Raw genomic sequence first — 20,911 nt, forward strand, 5'->3', positions numbered from 1 at the left:
TCCCAACATTGTGTGCTGGGTTGCGTGCTTCTTTTATTATTTTTCTCAATGTGACTTTTCAGACGTTGCAAAGCGTAGCTGCAGCCTCATTGCCAGCTGCTCAGCATACTGTATTGCTTTGGTCCAGGGCACTACTGCATAAATAGGAGAGGCAGAATTAGAAAACATATCCCACCTGTGCCAGCCAGGCTCTCCACTGGCCCCCGAACCTTCCACTCCACCTCTCCCTCTGCAGCTGAGACACCACCACACACCACCATCCAACCCATACACAAGAGTATTTCATGCACTTTATGCCACTCACACAAAACTGCAGCGCCACCGTGATCATCGCAAAAAGGAAGATGAAACATTAGACATATACAGGAACTTTTGTGGTCAGCAGTTTATTTACATTTTGAGCTCTAGACAGAATATTTTCAAATTCTGAACTATGAAAACTGTTGCTTTTTTATGGCAGGCCCATGAATGCCGTCTGTTAATATATTCTGACACATGAAAGAAAGCATTTAAATACATTTATCCCCTTGATAAATTCTATTAAAGCAACAACAATAATAATGAAACATGTAACAAAAATCTGTTGATTGAGTTGAAAATTGTTCCACATCTCAATGCAATGAAGAGGCCTTTAAAAAGAATGCAGATCTTTCTGTTAATTATTTAGTTAATCGTATAGCTAGATAGCTTTCTACGGAAAAAGCTTATCTTGGGGTCAAACTTAAAGCTTTTTTTTTTCTCAGATGTACATATGAGCAATTTCAGGACGCTGATTAATGATTGATTTATTCACAGATTAATCAATAGTGATTGACTTCCACATAATCCATGTAGTACGTCACAAGCTGTCTGTAACAAAATAAAATGAAAAAAGCAACAGAGTAATCTTCCCTTTTTTTCAAACTGGTCAGAACCTCACTGTGTCAAAATCCATGGTGCAATCGTTCTTGTGAGTCAGCCAAAGATAAACATATAGAACCATGAACTTCAACAAGGCTGTGGCTTGATCACATGACCCTGCACGCTTAAAAAGATGGTGTTAAACCCTGAACTGGTCGCACAATGCTGGCCACGATGAGGAAGCTCCTCGCATTCGCTGTGCTCTTTGTGGCTGTTCTTGGAAAAGAAACGTTTAATGGGTAAGTGGGCCAGCCTGAACCTCTCGCTGATGTTGGAGTAGGGTGAAAGTCAGCTGTATACATGGCAGTGTGTAAAAGCTGTGAGCATTAGAAGTAAAGTAAGGACGTGTTAAAAAATAATGACAGCAACATTTTTTGATTTAAACCACCCTGACTTGTCACTGCATTTAAAACAGCAACATATCTCCTGGGTGCACTTGTGCAATTTTTGCGTTTGAAAACTTTAGAGTACTGTAGCTATATTACATGTATATTTGTAAATTTTAATTATTTAAAGTGTAATGCTTTCCCTTTGATAACCTAATGCAATCAGCTGAACACTGGGAAGTCATGAATTCCCATTCAAAGCAATATAGTTTTATTTAAAGAGCACCTTTCATACAAAATGGCAGCTTGAAAGAGCCTAGGACATTGGAAAACACAAACAGCAACAACAACAACAACAAACAACAATTTCTCACAGTTCAACTTTTGAAGAAGCAGCACCCACCAAGCTTGAGAAACCATTATTCACCCTCTCTGTACCAATTTCTTAGCAAATGCTTGAGTTGAGTAAAAAACGGTAAAACAGTGTGGTTCTCTTTTTGCAGGCATCAGGTCCTTCGACTCGTTCCAAAGAGTGATGGCCATCTGTCTCTCATCAAGGACCTGCACAACATGATAGAGCTGGAGGTTATTTATCACCCATGATATCACTGTCAAGACAAATCTAAAAAAAAATTAAATGGAAAGAACAGATTCAGTTATGTCACATGACACGCCATTTTTTTTATGCCGAGCCTTTTTTTTTCTAATAAACTGATTGCAATTCAACTCAGTTTGGGGAATAATGACTGTTTGTTCTTTTAGCTTGACATCTGGAGGGAAGTGAGTGATGTGGGCTTTCCTGTGGATATCAGAGTTCCAGTGCATCAATTAAAGATGGTCAAACGTTACCTGAAGGCCTACGATATACAGTTCTCCACCATGATTAAAGACTTGCAGGTAGCGTATGGCACCTGGAATCAACCTGGACTGACTCATGCACCTGGATTTGAGATTGAGAGTACCTCTCTGATAGAGGTCATATAACTATGCTACTGTCCTGCAGGTGTTGCTGGATGAGGAGCAAAAAGCAATGGAGTCTGCTTCAGCCTGTGTCCCTGAGCCCAGAAACACTGATAACTTTGACTTTTCTAGCTACCACAACCTCAGTGAGGTCAGCAAACACTTTTCCTTTTCATAAGTAAAAAGTAAAAGGATAATTACAAATATTTTGAGACAGCAACTTTTTAAAAAGAATTTTGACCTTAGTCTTGGCACTAAAGGTGATGAGTATTGGTTTTTTTTCTTGGTTATATACAATAACATATGCAATATATTCTTAATTGAGTACTATGTCTGAGAATAACAGGTATTGGAGCCCAGTGATTTTTGAAAAGGTGACGTTAACTGCTTATTATTGTAGTATGATTTTTTCAGACTTGCAAATAACTTTGTTACTCACTTATGTTTACCATATTTTTCTCAACATATACACTATATGGACAAAAATATTTGGTCATTTCGCTCGATAGTTGAATTCAGGCGTTTTCATTCCAACTGTCACCAGGGTGTTAAATCAAGTGCCTAGCTGTGCAGTCTGCCTTTAAAACATTTGTGAGTTTGTAAAATGTCTTTCCTCCTAGATATTCTCTGTTGTGATAAGTGATAATATTGTAAAGAGGAAGCATTTAGGAAGCATAGCAACTCAGCCACAAAGTGAAAGACCACATAAAGTCACAGAGTGGAGTCTCTGAGTGCTGAGCTATGTACGGTGGTCCCTCGCTACAATGTGGTTCACTTTTCGCGGCCTCGCTGTTTCGAGGATTTTTTGTGCAATTTTGCATGCTTTTGTTTTTTTTTTTTTTACAGTGCATTGTGTTCTGTGTCCTGATCGGCTGTCAATCAATCTCCTCCGTGCCGTGTCTCCTGTACAGTACAGAATGCGTTCAGCTTGTCAAATTTACATAAATCTTCAATCGCTAGCAGTGTAACTCTGAAGTGCTGTACTGTATGTTTGTAAGTTTTCCCCCCAACAAACACAACATTTTCCACGGTCAAAGGCACCTGCGGTAGCACCGAAAAGACAGAGGAAGATGCTAACCATCGCACAAAAAGTTGGACTTATGAACATTAGTGGTGTGCATATTTTGGTATCGATCCGATACCAAGTAAATACGGGCCAGTATCGCCGATACCAATACCGATACCGATACTTTTCAATAAATAAGGTGGATGCCTCATTGAATTGCTAAATCGCAATTAATTTTCATGACCTTAAGTGTTTTTTGTGATTTTCCTTTTGTATTATTAATTACTTAAAACCCAGGACATAATTAGGAGAAATAATTTATTTATAATTAAATAAAAAATGCTTTATTATTGTGGCGGGCCATGGTCTGCGATGCTGCTGCAGATGAGATGGACTCACCTTCACTGCATCTACAATCATGCTTCACCGGCTTAAAACCTGTGCGCTGCTTGTGCTGTTGTTGTTTTTGGTGTTGATGTGTACAGCTGGCAGCAGGAGGGCTGCAGCCGTTGAATGTAGGCTACTGTTACAGCAACCGGGTGATCACTGTAAGGGTGGACAGCGCAAAGTGTGCCTGCTCTCCGCTGACACAGGAGCGGCGAGTCTAGCGACCTGGCTATTTCATTTTTGCCGAAAGCACAGCGTTGTAAATGAGCAGAACTCAAAGTAAAGAATCGATCTAACCAGGCTAGTATCGATCTGATACCAATCCCAACTTGGGATCGATACTATCGATATTTGGATCAATCCGCCCACTACTAATGAACATGCTAAAGGAAGGACCATAAGGCGCACCGGATTATAAGGCCCATTAAGCGAAACCAAACAGTCAGATAAGTCAAACTTTACTCAACTCATTGTTCTTGCTTCCTCCACTTCCGTACCATTGACTCATTAATATTGAATTCTCTCGCAGCTGCTCTATTCCCATGTTCCGGACCTGGAAACAGGGTTTGATCTTTGGTTTCATTCTATAATACTGGACTTATTTTTCTATGAAGGTTTGAACTTTGAGAGTGTTTAAACAGGAAAGAAAAGTGTGAAAATGTTCACGCCTGTCTGAGAAAAGTGTATAAAGTGTCTAGTGACATGTTTTACAGCCTTAAAACATCTAATAAATGTAAATAATAATAATAATAATAAAGTTGGCTACTTCGCGGGTTTCACCTATCATTCGCGTGTCATTTTTAGAACATATCTCCCGCGATAAACAAGGGACCACTGTATAACAATTACCTGGTGCTTATCTATTAAGACTTCACTTGTCTTTCAGATCTACTCCTTTCATGACATGCTGGTGGCTGAGAACCCCAACTTGGTGAGCAAGATAGTGATTGGTCAGAGCTATGAGGACCGTCCCCTTAATGTGCTCAAGGTAAACCTGCTATTGAAAAGGAACTGAATGAACATCATGGCAATGAATTTGACCTTAGAACTGAAGAAGCTTCTCGGATGAGAGGTGAAACGTCTTCAAGTAACTTAAAGAAGTCCAGACGCTTTTCTTTGCAAGCTCCTTTGACTACGATGACCTGGATGACTGAGAACCTTCACAGACACATGGCAATGAATGCATGCTCTTTAAAAAGAACAAACACCCTGTAATTACAACAAGTACCTTTACATTTATTAGCCTTTAGAAATGGATGGATTATTATTGTAGGGCATTACCTTATAATATAAAGCGCCTTGAGGTTGCTGTCAATGTTTTTTGGCAGTATATTAATATAAAAGGAACTGAATTGAATGGCTAGCTGGGTGCATGGATGGATGGACGGACCTCATGCTTTCCTTTCCCATATTTTAGTTCAGCACTGGTGGAACCAACCGCCCTGCCATCTGGATTGATACTGGAATCCACTCAAGAGAGTGGGTCACCCAGGCCAGCGGACTATGGTTTGCCCAGAAGGTGTTTTGGCAGTCTGGCTATTAGCATCAATACTTTTTTTGTTGTTGTTTGATCTTCTCTGTTTCTTCCAGTTCCAACAGCTAACTGATTACACTCAAAATTGTGTCCGTTTGATTTTTATTGTTAGATTGTGACTGATTTTGGACGTGACCCTAAACTCACTGCAGTCCTCAATCAGATGGACATCTTTCTGGAGATTGTGACCAACCCTGATGGCTACGTCTTCACCCACACCAATGTGAGTCTGTCATAGTTAGACTTTTCACATCATAGTTTCATTTTCAGGGACTGACATGAATTTGTTACATTTTTACAATATTATCTTCTATAAAAAAATAATAATTAGAAGAAACAAACAAACAAACAAAAACTAGCTGTTTAAACCCTGTAAAGTCCAGGACATCCCAATGATTCTAACCCTAACTCTAACTCTGTACTATCAGAAGATGCAATATCCTATATATTTGTACAATTGCAGTGAGAGCTTGGTCTGTATTGACAGTAATACAGCAATAATTAAAGAAAACCCAAAAACAATTCCTGGCAGATATTGGACACCAGCACTGCTGTCCTCTGTCACAGCTTTTGTTCACAATTTATATGGACAGTTTAACTATCTTGGGGTCTTATGATGTGGGGTGAAGCGGGATGTCATGGTCCTGGGTCGGTGACCCAGCGCTTTCAGTTGATGATTATCACTTTCTAGTTTATTTCTGATCTTGTATTGGTTGTTGGTGTTTGGTTGTGTTTATCTTCCCTACCTGCGTCTCCCTCGGTGCTCTGTTCATGTCCCCGTGTTATGTAAAACAGTCTGTGTGTTTCCTGTTTGACTTTGTAGGGTTGTGTCTCGTTATGTCCATTGGTTCCAGCTGTGTCCCCGCCTGTCTGCCATTACCCGTTTACCGTGTGTGTGTATATATAGTGGGTATTGGTCTGTGTTCGTTGTCGGCTCGTCTGTGTTTCATGGTGTCTGTTCCTCGTCTGTGTCTCGCTGCCTCCCACCCCATTTGTATGATCCGGTTGTTATTTAGCTCACCCAGTTTAGGTTTATGTTCTGTCCTGCCCTCAGTTCTGTTATTTGTACACTGTAAATTAAACCCTCACTCTTATCATCAAATCGGCTGTCTGCATTTTGGGTCCTCCGTTTCCTCCACACCACACGGCTCACCCCGCCAGCCGTGACAGTACGAGCCGACCAAACATGGACCCAGCAGCATCCGCACCCTCCCAGGAGTTTCGGGAGGAATTGATTGACTCCGTTTCGAGGTTGGTTAACCTGTGGCTTGAGCATGAGGGGGAGGAATTTCACCGCGCTGTAGAAGCCAGGCTACAGCACTTAATCTTTGCTCACTCCTGGCTACTGGACTCACTTCACCCGCTCGCACAGAACTTCATTCTGAACGAGCTCCGTCTTCACCCCCCGGCTGCTACCACCCACCCTGCAACTCATGCTTCACTTCCGACAGAGGATGTTCTGCCCGGCCCGTCAACCCAGCCTTCAAGGGGGAAACGGCGCTCACGCTGCCGACGCTCCTCGCCACAGTCGGACCTGGGGATTTCTGAGCGGCCGGCTGTGGTGAGTGGACAAGACACTCTTTTGGTTTCACCAGAACTAGTGACGGTTTATACCGGGGCTGTGTTTTTTGAGCCTGCTGCACAGCCGCAAGCTCGTTTAGCTGCACAGCCGCAAGCTCGTTTAGCTGCACAGCCGCAAGCTCGTTTAGCTGCACAGCAGCATTCAGCTCGGCCCCCGGTATCCCCACTAGCCCAGTCATCTATGCCATCTTCACCGACTCCCTCTGTACAGGAGGCTGCGTCTCTGCCTCCCGTTTTGGACTCTTTTTCTAAGTATTTTTTGCAGAGAGACAAACCACACAATCCTGCAAACGTTCCTCAAGAGCTGGCCAGTTGTGAGACTGAGATGCACTCCAGGGCCTCCCCAGAGGCTGGGTTTCAGCCCCCAGCAGACTCTGGACCCCTGGAGGTAAAGAAGCCAGCTGAGGACTGCACCCGGCTGTCGCTGCCTGAGCTGAGTCAATGCTCGGTGCAGCTGCAGTCAGCCTTGTGTTTGCCAGAGGCCCGTGCGCCTGCTGGTTCTGATCTGTTCCTGCCAGAGGCCCGTGCGCCTGCTGGTTCTGATTTGTTCCTGCCAGAGGCCCGTGTGCCTGCTGGTTCTGATCCGTTCCTGCCAGAGGCCCGTGCGCCTGCTGGTTCTGATCCATCCCTGCCAGAGGCCCGTGCGCCTGCTGGTTCTGATCCATCCCTGCCAGAGGTCCCCGCGCCTGCTGGTTCTGATCCGTCCCTGCCAGGGGCTCCAGTGCCCACTGGTTCTGAGACTGTTTTCGCTGGGGGGCCCGAGGAGCCCGTCCAGCCTCCTGTCTCGTCCGCTGGAGGGCCCGAGGAGCCCGTCCAGCCTCCTGCCTCGTCAGCTGGAGGGCCCGAGGAGCCCGTCCAGTCTTCTGCCTCGTCAGCTGGAGGGCCCGAGGAGCCCGTCCAGTCTTCTGCCTCGTCAGCTGGAGGGCCCGAGGAGCCCGTCCAGCCTCCTGCCTCATCAGCTGGAGGGCCCGAGGAGCCCGTCCAGTCTTCTGCCTCGTCGGCTGGAGGGCCCGAGGAGCCCGTCCAGTCTTCTGCCTCGTCGGCTGGAGGGCCCGAGGAGCCCGTCCAGTCTTCTGCCTCGTCAGCTGGAGGGCCCGAGGAGCCCGTCCAGCCGCCAGCTGCAGCCTCATCATCCTCGCCGGCTGCCGCTCCATCCACGCCGCCGGCAGCAACAGCAGCTTCATCCACACCACCGGCAGCAACAGCAGCTTCATCCTCGCCAGCTGCAGCAGCCGTGTCTTCATCCTCGCCAGCTGCAGCAGCCGTGTATTCATCCTCGCCAGCTGCAGCAGCCGTGTCTTCATCCTCGCCAGCTGCAGCAGCCGTGTCTTCATCCTCGCCAGCTGCAGCAGCCGTGTCTTCATCCTCGCCTGGTCCAGCTCCGGCTTCCGTGTCGCCTGGTCCAGCTCCGGCTTCCGTGTCGCCTGGTCCAGCTCTTGCATCGGCTTCCGTGTCGCCTGGTCCAGCTCTTGCATCGGCTTCCGTGTCGCCTGGTCCAGCTCTTGCATCGGCTTCCGTGTCGCCTGGTCCAGCTCTTGCATCAGCTTCGCCTGGTCCAGCCTCTGCATCAGCTTCGCCTGGTCCAGCCTCTGCATCCGCTTCGCCTGGTCCAGCCTCAGCTTCCGCCTCGTCTGGTCCAGCTTCAGCTTCGGCTGGTCCAGCTTCAGTTTCGGCTGGTCCAGCCTCTGCATCCGCTTCGCCTGGTCCAGCTTCAGCTTCCGCCTCGGCTGGTCCAGCTTCAGCTTCGGCTGGTCCAGCTTCAGCTTCGGCTGGTCCAGCCTCAGCTTCGCCCGTTTCACCTGGTCCAGCTTCACCATCGCCCGCCTCGTCTGGTCCAGCCTCAGCTCCCGCCTCGTCTGGTCCAGCGAAGGCCACGCAGCCTTCAGGTTCCCAACCGCCGCCTCAACATCGTCGGTCGTCTGCCGGGCCGCATGTTGGGCATCTTCGCCGCCGCGGCCGGCCTCCGGAACTGTTTTCTCGCCACTGCCTTCCGCACGGTCGGCCCCCTGAACTGTTTCCCCGTCGCCGGCCTCCGGACTTGTGTCGTCGCCGCCGTTGCCGTCCGCACGATCGGCCGCCTGACCTGTTTCCCCGTCGTCGCCGCTGCCGTGTGCATGGCCGGCCTCCTGAACTATGTTTTGGGACCCTGTTCAGGAACTCCAGTATGTGTTGTGTTTTGGACAATTCGTTTGGCCCACTGGAGCTTGTTTTTTGTTTGGTTGTGGTCCCTCCGTCCTGGACCCCCCGCCGCCCGCCCTGGGTTGGTTGTCTGTTTTTGTTTTGGGCTGTCTGGAGCCAGCCCTTGGAGGGGGGGTACTGTCATGGTCCTGGGTCGGTGACCCAGTGCTTTCAGTTGATGATTATCACTTTCTAGTTTATTTCTGATCTTGTATTGGTTGTTGGTGTTTGGTTGTGTTTATCTTCCCTACCTGCGTCTCCCTCGGTGCTCTGTTCATGTCCCCGTGTTATGTAAAACAGTCTGTGTGTTTCCTGTTTGACTTTGTAGGGTTGTGTCTCGTTATGTCCATTGGTTCCAGCTGTGTCCCCGCCTGTCTGCCATTACCCGTTTACCGTGTGTGTGTGTATATATAGTGGGTATTGGTCTGTGTTCGTTGTCGGCTCGTCTGTGTTTCATGGTGTCTGTTCCTCGTCTGTGTCTCTCTGCCTCCCACCCCATTTGTATGATCCGGTTGTTATTTAGCTCACCCAGTTTAGGTTTATGTTCTGTCCTGCCCTCAGTTCTGTTATTTGTACACTGTAAATTAAACCCTCACTCTTATCATCAAATCGGCTGTCTGCATTTTGGGTCCTCCGTTTCCTCCACACCACACGGCTCACCCCGCCAGCCGTGACAGTACGAGCCGACCAAACATGGACCCAGCAGCATCCGCACCCTCCCAGGAGTTTCGGGAGGAATTGATTGACTCCGTTTCGAGGTTGGTTAACCTGTGGCTTGAGCATGAGGGGGAGGAATTTCACCGCGCTGTAGAAGCCAGGCTACAGCACTTAATCTTTGCTCACTCCTGGCTACTGGACTCACTTCACCCGCTCGCACAGAACTTCATTCTGAACGAGCTCCGTCTTCACCCCCCGGCTGCTACCACCCACCCTGCAACTCATGCTTCACTTCCGACAGAGGATGTTCTGCCCGGCCCGTCAACCCAGCCTTCAAGGGGGAAACGGCGCTCACGCTGCCGACGCTCCTCGCCACAGTCGGACCTGGGGATTTCTGAGCGGCCGGCTGTGGTGAGTGGACAAGACACTCTTTTGGTTTCACCAGAACTAGTGACGGTTTATACCGGGGCTGTGTTTTTTGAGCCTGTTGCACAGCCGCAAGCTCGTTTAGCTGCACAGCCGCAAGCTCGTTTAGCTGCACAGCCGCAAGCTCGTTTAGCTGCACAGCAGCATTCAGCTCGGCCCCCGGTATCCCCACTAGCCCAGTCATCTATGCCATCTTCACCGACTCCCTCTGTACAGGAGGCTGCGTCTCTGCCTCCCGTTTTAGACTCTTTTTCTAAGTATTTTTTGCAGAGAGACAAACCACACAATCCTGCAAACGTTCCTCAAGAGCTGGCCAGTTGTGAGACTGAGATGCACTCCAGGGCCTCCCCAGAGGCTGGGTTTCAGCCCCCAGCAGACTCTGGACCCCTGGAGGTAAAGAAGCCAGCTGAGGACTGCACCCGGCTGTCGCTGCCTGAGCTGAGTCAATGCTCGGTGCAGCTGCAGTCAGCCTTGTGTTTGCCAGAGGCCCGTGCGCCTGCTGGTTCTGATCTGTTCCTGCCAGAGGCCCGTGCGCCTGCTGGTTCTGATTTGTTCCTGCCAGAGGCCCGTGTGCCTGCTGGTTCTGATCCGTTCCTGCCAGAGGCCCGTGCGCCTGCTGGTTCTGATCCATCCCTGCCAGAGGCCCGTGCGCCTGCTGGTTCTGATCCATCCCTGCCAGAGGTCCCCGCGCCTGCTGGTTCTGATCCGTCCCTGCCAGGGGCTCCAGTGCCCACTGGTTCTGAGACTGTTTTCGCTGGGGGGCCCGAGGAGCCCGTCCAGCCTCCTGTCTCGTCCGCTGGAGGGCCCGAGGAGCCTGTCCAGCCTCCTGTCTCGTCCGCTGGAGGGCCCGAGGAGCCCGTCCAGCCTCCTGCCTCGTCAGCTGGAGGGCCCGAGGAGCCCGTCCAGTCTTCTGCCTCGTCAGCTGGAGGGCCCGAGGAGCCCGTCCAGTCTTCTGCCTCGTCAGCTGGAGGGCCCGAGGAGCCCGTCCAGTCTTCTGCCTCGTCAGCTGGAGGGCCCGACTAGCCCGTCCAGCCTCCTGCCTCGTCAGCTGGAGGGCCCGAGGAGCCCGTCCAGTCTTCTGCCTCGTCAGCTGGAGGGCCCGAGGAGCCCGTCCAGTCTTCTGCCTCGTCAGCTGGAGGGCCCGAGGAGCCCGTCCAGTCTTCTGCCTCGTCAGCTGGAGGGCCCGAGGAGCCCGTCCAGCCGCCAGCTGCAGCCTCATCATCCTCGCCGGCTGCAGCAGCCGTGTCTTCATCCTCGCCAGCTGCAGCAGCCGTGTCTTCATCCTCGCCAGCTGCAGCAGCCGTGTCTTCATCGTCGCCTGGTCCAGCTCCGGCTTCCGTGTCGCCTGGTCCAGCTCCGGCTTCCGTGTCGCCTGGTCCAGCTCTTGCATCAGCTTCGCCTGGTCCAGCTCTTGCATCAGCTTCGCCTGGTCCAGCCTCTGCATCAGCTTCGCCTGGTCCAGCCTCTGCATCAGCTTCGCCTGGTCCAGCCTCTGCATCCGCTTCGCCTGGTCCAGCCTCAGCTTCCGCCTGGTCTGGTCCAGCTTCAGCTTCGGCTGGTCCAGCTTCAGCTTCGGCTGGTCCAGCTTCAGCTTCGGCTGGTCCAGCCTCTGCATCCGCTTCGCCTGGTCCAGCTTCAGCTTCCGCCTCGTCTGGTCCAGCTTCAGCTTCGGCTGGTCCAGCCTCAGCTTCGCCCGTTTCACCTGGTCCAGCTTCACCATCGCCCGCCTCGTCTGGTCCAGCCTCAGCTCCCGCCTCGTCTGGTCCAGCGAAGGCCACGCAGCCTTCAGGTTCCCAACCGCCGCCTCAACATCGTCGGTCGTCTGCCGGGCCGCATGTTGGGCATCTTCGCCGCCGCGGCCGGCCTCCGGAACTGTTTTCTCGCCACTGCCTTCCGCACGGTCGGCCCCCTGAACTGTTTCCCCGTCGCCGGCCTCCGGACTTGTGTCGTCGCCGCCGTTGCCGTCCGCACGATCGGCCGCCTGACCTGTTTCCCCGTCGTCGCCGCTGCCGTGTGCATGGCCGGCCTCCTGAACTATGTTTTGGGACCCTGTTCAGGAACTCCAGTATGTGTTGTGTTTTGGACAATTCGTTTGGCCCACTGGAGCTTGTTTTTTGTTTGGTTGTGGTCCCTCCGTCCTGGACCCCCCGCCGCCCGCCCTGGGTTGGTTGTCTGTTTTTGTTTTGGGCTGTCTGGAGCCAGCCCTTGGAGGGGGGGTACTGTCATGGTCCTGGGTCGGTGACCCAGTGCTTTCAGTTGATGATTATCACTTTCTAGTTTATTTCTGATCTTGTATTGGTTGTTGGTGTTTGGTTGTGTTTATCTTCCCTACCTGCGTCTCCCTCGGTGCTCTGTTCATGTCCCCGTGTTATGTAAAACAGTCTGTGTGTTTCCTGTTTGACTTTGTAGGGTTGTGTCTCGTTATGTCCATTGGTTCCAGCTGTGTCCCCGCCTGTCTGCCATTACCCGTTTACCGTGTGTGTGTATATATAGTGGGTATTGGTCTGTGTTCGTTGTCGGCTCGTCTGTGTTTCATGGTGTCTGTTCCTCGTCTGTGTCTCTCTGCCTCCCACCCCATTTGTATGATCCGGTTGTTATTTAGCTCACCCAGTTTAGGTTTATGTTCTGTCCTGCCCTCAGTTCTGTTATTTGTACACTGTAAATTAAACCCTCACTCTTATCATCAAATCGGCTGTCTGCATTTTGGGTCCTCCGTTTCCTCCACACCACACGGCTCACCCCGCCAGCCGTGACACGGGAGGTTTACATATGAACTGGTGCAGTCTGTTGTGTTGAAGAAGGAGCTGAGCTTAGAAATGAGGCTGCCACTCTATGTTTCCACCGTGGGCAGATTTATCTTAGTGACAGGCTGAGAAGCTCAGTCATTCATGAGGGACTCAGCTACTGTATTGCCTGTCTAACGCACTCCACATATATATATATATATATATATATATATAGATATAGATATAGATAGATATAGATATATAGATATAGATATATAGATATATATATATAGATATATAGATATATATATATATAGATATATAGATATATAGGATTTTAGAATTTGCAGTTAAGCAAATGAACATGTCTTTGGGTGGAAACTGGAGCAGAAATCAGCAAAAGTTGAAAGTTGAGATCATACAAATTCCAGTAAATGCCAGTAAAGTTCACACAAGGAATGTGAGGCAACAGCCTTAACCACTGCACCATATTAGTTGATGACTGAATGGATAATGGATGTGTTTATTTAAAGTTAAATCAAAGCTTAACGTAAATATACCTAACAATTAAACTAATAACCCCCACATATTGGGATGCTTTGATGTTTCCAGTCCCGTATGTGGCGTAAGACCAGGAAACCTAATCCCGGGTCCCTTTGTGTTGGTGTTGATCCCAACAGGAACTGGAGAGCTGGTTTTGGAGGTATATCTTTTATCTTTTATTTGGGGTGGCTGTAGCTCAGGTGGTAGAGCAGGTCATCTACTGATTGGAAGGTTGGTGGTTCGATTCCTGGCTTCCCCTAGTCTGCATGCCAAATATCCTTGGGCAAGGTACTAACCCTAAATTGCTCTCCGATGCATCCATCGGAGTATGAATGTGTGTGAATGTTAGCTATAAAAGCACTTAGAAAGATGTGCTTGTGCGAATGGGTCTGAATGGGTGAATGCACAAGTTGTGTAAAGCGCTTTGAGTGCTCAGATGAGTAGAAAAGCGCTATATAAGAACCAGTCCATTTACCATCTAAATATTCATGTTACAGGTTATTGCAGTTTTACTTTTACTGTGAATAAATTTCAGAGCGAGGCATTCCTGACTTCCTCAGTATTGTTCTTCAAAAAATTTGAACTTTAGTAACATCATCTGTTTTCCAGCCTCAAGATGGAAATAAATAAATCAATACATTAATAAAACCCCACAGACAAAGAGGAAGTGACTTTAAAAAGTATTTCTTAGTTTTGTCTTTCTTGTCTTTTTGTACAAATTATCAGCAAATATACACTATACAAATAATGAAGTATAGTAAACAATAGAGTACTAGTAAATGTTTGGACAATGCATATAATTTTTTCTTTATTTTGATTAACAACAATGTCTTTGCAGCAAATTACAACATATAGTTCAGTATGTACTACAGTACTGTGCAACTCATTTCTTCATATTTTTGTAGGAAAGTGGGAAATAGGTGCAGTGATTTATTGAACACACACTATGCGGACATACAGTATATATGGTAAAAACAGCTTAAAGATTAATATTTGGTATGACTGCCATTACTGTTTAACACAGTATGACATTTCTTAGTCAAAGTTTCTTGTAATTTCTTTAAGTAGTCTTGAGGAATAGTTCCTGCTTCTATTTCTCAATGGGTTTTCAATATACCTTTCCAATTTGACCATTTTTGCTGAGGTTTTAATGAACTACGAACTGGAAGGCCAAGTCCATCTCTCACGTCCTATGTCAGGTCTTTGCTTGATTTCTTCCTGTTTCTTAAGGACATGATTTTCAGATATTGTTTATCAGAATTTCTTTATATATATATATATATATATATATATATATATATATATATATATATATTAGGGGTGCAACGATACACAAAATTCACGGTTCGGTTCGGTTCGATACTTTGGTGTCACGGTTCGATATTTTTTCGATACAAAAAAAATGTTCATGCCTTTTTATTAATTTGTCATTTATTAAATTTTCACGGCACATTCTGCACCACATCTCTGTGCGTTCATCATTTGTTTGAAGCCAGCTCACCTCCTGCAACCACTTTTCCGAGAATACGTGCTTCTTTTGTGGTTCGGACTCCTTCTGACATTTCTTTGGAAGTGGAGGAACATCACAGTAATTGCTTAAAGGAGCTTCTTCGACATCTTTAAGAGTTCTAAACAAATGTCTGTCCTCCTCCTGAAAATCTTATGTACGCAAACACGCGTTGCAACTTCTTATCTTGTGCGGGTTTTTATTTTGACAGCGAATGCGCACCTGCGGACCACTTATGTGCAGCCCTGGTTATTTAGCTCGTCATATTGCAGCCACAGAAATTCTTTTGTCCATGAAACCATAAAGCTGCACTTTCTTTTTGCCTTATAGTCTGATTTGTCATAACTTTTCCGTTTTGTCACTTCTTCACCCTGACCTGTCTTATTTGGCTCAGCAGAACTAAAATATATATCCTGCTGCTTTTACACACGCACTAACATAACGCTCAGCGATTCTCTGCGCGATCAACCTCTCACATGTTTAAGCTGCGGGAGATTTCACTTGTCATGTTTGCATAGTAAGCTAACGATTGATAAGACGATGTCAGAGGAATTGGTGCGCAAATTATCATCACTCACAGTTCACGCGATTGCAAAGTGAAAGCAAAAAACAAGCGCAAATTCAAACGCGATTTCAGTATGTCACATATTGACAGTGGCCGATGCCAATGACATAATTACCCAGCTACATTTCCGAAAGAATGCAAAAGCATTGACATATATTTTTCCTTCCTACGATAGGCCGACGGGCAGGGCAGAGATAGATTTTGGTAGCCCGACTGGAAAAAAGCCCCAGGACGTCAGGCTAGCGATTTTGCGAGCCCTGTATCTGATTGAGGAATCACTCATCTTTGGAAAAGAGAGTTTTTTATGGAGAAATGTCTCTTTCCAAAATAAAAGCTATACTATACGCTTCTTCTGGGCTATATTCTCAGCAGCATATTAAACATATCAGGTCCCCATAAGGAGAATCATGTGCTAACGGCTGTCTAAATGACTCGGGTAAAGCTTGTAGCATGCGCGCTTGTTTTTGTCTGCTTCCACTTGTCTTTGCACTAGGATGATGTCGGAGTAAATGTGCAGTCATATTGGTTGTGTTCCCACTAGTGCTGTCAGCGTTAATCTGAAATGACGTTAACGTCACAACACGGCAAATCTCCGTTAACGAGCTACCGCGGATCGCCTCATGAGTGGGGCTGGAAGACGTCAACACATTAACGAGCTAACTGCGCTAACACACTAGTTCCCACCAATTGAGCATTGCTGGCACATCCAACATACTGTTTTACTTTTGTCCATGACATGCTTACCTTCAGGGTCATACGTCACATGAAAACCAAAATAGTTCCAAACGCCAGATCTGAATGAGGGCGGGGGAGGTTCAATTTGCCATGTTGCAACTAGCCTAGCTTCTGTCTCGCTAGCTTGCCCTGTGCTCAGTGAATCTGTGTTCGACTACTCCGCCTAGGCTGCACTGTCGAGCGCAGATCCACTGAGCGCTCAACACAGACAGCATCGTCAGAAGGAAAGTTGATAAAATAAATTAAAAATGTTGTATTGTTCGATACATATGCGTACCGAACCGAAAGCACTGTATCGAACGGTTCGATATCGATACGAGTATCGTTGCACCCCTAATATATATATAGTAAAGCCCTCTCACTTATTTGAATGCTATGATGAAACTGGCTCTGAAGAGGGGCTCCGTGGAAAAGGCAAAGGAATAAGGCTGACCTCTGTTGCAGAGGATAAGTTCATTGGCAATATCAGCCAGAATTTTACAATTAAAAGCACAGACAAGCTCAGATTAGAGCACACATAAGGAGTTTCCAGAGTTTCTTTTTGTGAATCATGCCACGCAAACAAATCCTAGCTGAGGGAACCAAGTGCTGCTTAAGCTAAAAATACAAGAAAGAAAATTAGGCCAATGGAAACTTTGAACGGTCCATTCTATGACCAAAGTACCAGCAGGAAACAGCACTGTATCATGTGAGCTAGCCCTTACAAAACACCTAACGTGAATCCATATGAAACTTTTTGGGATGAGCTGGACCAGAGAGTAAAGGGAAAAGAGTCAAGAAGTGCATGTATTTGAATTCCTTCATGACTGGGGGAAAAATATGTGAGATGACATTGTCATTGTTTTTCTTTTCGGGGGAATAGTTATTTATTTGTTTATTTTGTTAGTCAATTGGTTTTGATATATTCAGCTTTGTTTTAGTATTTTATTTTAAAATATTTTTAAAATAATTTAAAATATGAAAATGGCACTGAATTTATTAATGGATGAAAATGTGTCTAAGTTTTGGTGTTTTTGCAGAGTATTCTATACCAGGTTTTAAAGCCCATTAAACTTGGGATGTGACCCAAATTTAGACGTTTTTAAGATAGTTTCTTTTTTTTCTGTTTTATCATCATGCGTAGGACCTGGTTCCAGTGGCAACCCCTGTTCACAGACCTATCGTGGACCCATAGCTCAGTCTGAGTCTGAGGTCAATTCCATTGTGAGATTTGTGAACTCTCACAACATTAAGGCCTTCATCTCCATCCACTCCTATTCTCAGTTGCTCATGTTTCCCTATGGCTACACCAGGACTCCGATCAAGGACTATACTGAGCTGGTAAAAAAAATAAAGAAAAGAAACCTTAAAAATGTTTTCATGATCAAACTGGGTCTAGTACCAGCCATTTAACCTCTTAGCCCTTGTGTTTGTCTGTAATGTAAACATGTATAACATTAATTTGAAGAGGTTTGATGGAAGTCTCTTGATATAGGATAACCTAGCACAAAAGGCTGTCACTGATCTGGCGTCCGTGTATGGTACTTCCTACAAATTTGGCAGCATCATCAACGCCATCTGTAAGTGTCTGCAAAACATCTTAAAAGCGAGACATGTTTGACCACACTGAATATTTATGTTTTTTTCTTGCTCACTTTTGTCTTACAATATGACTGGTGAAAGGAAAACACTTACCAATCAAAACTTCTACTACTTGTGTTCTACTGCTATCAAAATCAAAAAGATATTAATTGTAAAGTAATTATTAGATATTGAAAACTAGTGACTTAGCTATCAAAAGATCCCTGTTTTGTACTTATGGTAAAACTGCTTGTTTGTAGACCAAGCCAGTGGTGGGAGCATTGACTGGGCTTACAGCCAGGGAATCAAGTACTCGTACACCTTTGAGCTGAGGGACACCGGCCGCTATGGCTTCCTCCTCCCTGCATCTGAGATCATCCCCACTGCTCAGGAGACTTGGCTGGCTCTGATGACCATCATGGATCACACCCTCAAGAACCCATACTGATCTGTGTACAAATATAACCACTTAAGCATCATCTTCAAGACTAAAATCACTGTTGTTATATTCAGTGGATTTTTAGCCATTGTGAAAGTTACAAAGAAATAAATGATCATGCATTGAAATGGGTACTTCCATGTATTATGATTTAATTTAGGTTCTATTGCACAAATATTTATGCAAGATTTATCTTTTTTCTTTTTTTACCATTACTAAAGGCACTATTGAACCATTTTTTAAACTGCATTTTACATTTACAGTGGTGTGAAAAAATGTGTTTGCCCCCTTTCCAATTTCCTATTTTTTGTATGTTTGTCACACATTATTGTTTCAGATCATCAAACAAATTTAAATATTAGACAAAGTTAACACAAATAAAGACAAAATGCAATTTCTAAATGAAGGTGTTTAATATTAAGGAAAAAAAGAAAAGAAAATCCACATGGTCATATCCTTCGAACTCGAGTCTATCACTAAGGCTGATTATTTGTGCACCGCTACTATGTCCAGTTAGTTAGCCATCACCATTTTGTCTGTAACTGGAAGTTCCACAGGATCTTAGCTCGGTCATTCTCAACAACGCTAGGGGGTATATCCCATTCTGACCTTGGGATTTCCAGGCCATACTTGGCACAGATGTTCCTGTATATTATGCCAGCTTCCAGTTATGGAGGTCCATGTATGTCCTGCCTGCTAGCATCTTGCACCCTGCTGTTATGTGCTGAACTGTCGCTGGGCCATTGTTGCACACCTTGCACCCGAGGTCTTGGCCGATGTGGTAGAGCACAGACTCTGTTCATCTTGTGCTATAGAGTTTGTTCCTGTGCTGCCATAATTAGTGCCTCTGTGTTGTCTTTCAGCCCAGCTTTGTCCAGCCACTGGTAGGAATTCTGGATTTCAGCCATTCCTCCTATCTTACGGTGGTACATACTGTGCAGGTACCTGTCTTCCATGATGGTTCCCCCCTTTGCTCCTCTTGTTTTTCAGGTTTATGCTGCCTGTGATGTTCACTAAGCACACGGTCAGCTGTGGCAAACTTCCTGATGTACTTTTTTTTTTTTTCTGATCCTGGACAGTGGTTCTGACACTCATTAGTTCTTAGTGAGTGTCGTCTCATGATGCTGGATTTGGGGTGAAACCCTCCATACATGATAAGGACTTTCTCGTCTTGATGTAAGTGGCTTTCATCACCTCCTTTGGCAAGCTTATTATCCCAGCAGAGTACCTGATGACAAGCAGGGTGTAGGTGTTAATTGCCCAGATTTTGTTCTTTGCATACAACTGACTCCTCAGGACTTCCCTTATTCTCTGGAGGTATTTGGTGGATGCAGCTTTTCCAATGGCTGCTTTAGTGTTCCTATTTGCCTGTGGGATTCCCAGATACTTGTAGCTCCCCTCAGTGTCTGCAATGTTGCCTTCTAGTAGTACAATCCCACCCCAGTGGGCGCAGGAGTGATCCTTGGAGAAGATCCATTTTATTTCCCAACAAAGATGACATTTCTTGGTCAACCTTCAAACACTGCTATCCTGTGTGACGATATTACACAAGCCAATAAACTGCTTGTTTTGATAAATCAAATTAAAAATATTAAGAGAAAAGTATGTCATAGCTGACAGTGTCAGATGCCTTTTTAGGTCAAGAAACGTTGCCCCCACAACACTGTCATCATCTAAAAATTATTTAATATTTTCAACAAAGTAGAAATTTAAAGTTTCTGTAGAACATTTTAGTCTAAAACTAAACTAGATTGGATGAAGATGTTGCTTAGTCTCTAATTGATCAACTGTATGCAGCGACACTTTTCTCAAGTACCTTCGACGGAACAGGAAGTATGGAAATTGGATTATAGTTGCATATCAAATCATTGTCCTCTCCTCTAAAAACTGGAGTAATTAATACCCCTTTCCATTCATTTTCATCTTCTATTTCTAACTGACAAATTTTCAAGCTGTAAATGTCAGTAAATTCCTGTATCTTTTAATGAAACAACCTTTATCTGTAATAACTGTACCATTTAAATTTATTTCCTTAATTTCCTTCCGACTCGATGATCTATTTATTAACTTAATCCAAAGTGAAATATTATGATCTTTAGCTTTTTCTATAAGAGCAGTGCAATATAAAGCTTTAGCTTTACATAATTTCAGGACTACTTTATTTCTCAGGCTTTTATATATCATGTGATCAGTGTTGATTTCGGTAGTCAATGCTGTTTTTAAAGCAAAATCTTATTTCTGTTTAAGTTTGTGTACTTCACTATTCAACCATGGTAAAGCTGTCTCCCTTTGCTTGCATTTGATGTTTTTTGTTTGTATATATTTAGTTGTTATTTCACTCAAAACGTCATCGTAGAATAACAACACAGATCCAAATTATCTATTGATGTAATATGATCGCAATTAATATTTGCAAGGTCATGTTCACATTTTGCAATTTCAGACAGAAATAATCATCTTTACTTGGTCAGAGTTTTTGGCACAAAAATACCATCAGATATGAGTACATACCCTGCACGGTATGCACCACTGTCAGATAGGAGGAGTGGTTGAAATCCAGAATTCCTACCAGTGGCTGGACAAAGCTGGGCTGAAAGACAACACAGAGGCACTAATTATGGCAGCACAGGAACAAACTCTATAGCACAAGATGAACAGAGTCTGTGCTCTACCACATCGGCCAAGACCTCGGGTGCAAGGTGTGCAACAATGGCCCAGAGACAGTTCAGCACATAACAGCAGGGTGCAAGATGCTAGCAGGCAGGACATACATGAGGCACCTTAGCCAAGTGGTTAGCATAGTATACAGAAACATCGGTGAGGAGTATGGCCTGGAAATCTCGAGGTTAAAATAGAATACGTCCCCTAGGCTAGTTGTATG

General features: G+C 45.8%; 3 protein-coding genes across 3 annotated transcripts; all 3 read left to right on the plus strand.

Moving 5' to 3' along the window:
• Positions 1–1,000: 1,000 nt before the first annotated feature.
• Positions 1,001–20,446, plus strand: LOC146515019 (carboxypeptidase A1-like). The gene is made up of 11 exons (XM_085166128.1): positions 1,001–1,139; positions 1,730–1,811; positions 1,989–2,123; positions 2,230–2,337; positions 4,466–4,567; positions 4,997–5,098; positions 5,226–5,336; positions 13,294–13,384; positions 17,155–17,351; positions 17,506–17,590; positions 17,852–20,446. Exons 1-11 carry the CDS (start codon positions 1,063–1,065, stop codon positions 18,037–18,039), a joined length of 1,278 nt encoding a protein of 425 aa, XP_085022254.1. The 5' UTR covers positions 1,001–1,062; the 3' UTR covers positions 18,040–20,446.
• Positions 5,752–9,944, plus strand: LOC146515020 (uncharacterized). The gene is made up of 3 exons (XM_085167908.1): positions 5,752–7,715; positions 8,503–8,691; positions 9,831–9,944. The coding sequence occupies exons 1-3, from the start codon at positions 6,300–6,302 to the stop codon at positions 9,942–9,944; spliced, it is 1,719 nt and encodes a 572-aa protein (XP_085024034.1). The 5' UTR covers positions 5,752–6,299.
• Positions 10,142–10,978, plus strand: LOC146515021 (uncharacterized). The gene has a single exon (XM_085167910.1). The coding sequence runs from the start codon at positions 10,142–10,144 to the stop codon at positions 10,976–10,978; it is 837 nt and encodes a 278-aa protein (XP_085024036.1).
• Positions 20,447–20,911: the final 465 nt, after the last annotated feature.

This window comes from Neolamprologus multifasciatus, chromosome 7, assembly GCF_963576455.1.
Source record: "Neolamprologus multifasciatus chromosome 7, fNeoMul1.2, whole genome shotgun sequence".
Taxonomy (NCBI): domain Eukaryota; kingdom Metazoa; phylum Chordata; class Actinopteri; order Cichliformes; family Cichlidae; genus Neolamprologus; species Neolamprologus multifasciatus.

Bases quoted from the DNA above. Each gene is read 5' to 3' on its own strand.
- LOC146515020 (XM_085167908.1), top strand. From the start codon at position 6,300: ATGGACCCAGCAGCATCCGCACCCTCCCAGGAGTTTCGGGAGGAATTG. The intron at 7,716-8,502 runs GTCCAGTCTTCT...CACCTGGTCCAG, and splicing joins CTGGAGGGCCCGAGGAGCCC to CTTCACCATCGCCCGCCTCG. The intron at 8,692-9,830 runs GTCGGCCCCCTG...CACTTCCGACAG, and splicing joins TCGCCACTGCCTTCCGCACG to AGGATGTTCTGCCCGGCCCG.
- LOC146515019 (XM_085166128.1), top strand. From the start codon at position 1,063: ATGCTGGCCACGATGAGGAAGCTCCTCGCATTCGCTGTGCTCTTTGTG. The intron at 1,140-1,729 runs GTAAGTGGGCCA...CTCTTTTTGCAG, and splicing joins GGAAAAGAAACGTTTAATGG to GCATCAGGTCCTTCGACTCG. The intron at 2,124-2,229 runs GTAGCGTATGGC...ACTGTCCTGCAG, and splicing joins CCATGATTAAAGACTTGCAG to GTGTTGCTGGATGAGGAGCA.
- LOC146515021 (XM_085167910.1), top strand. From the start codon at position 10,142: ATGCCATCTTCACCGACTCCCTCTGTACAGGAGGCTGCGTCTCTGCCT.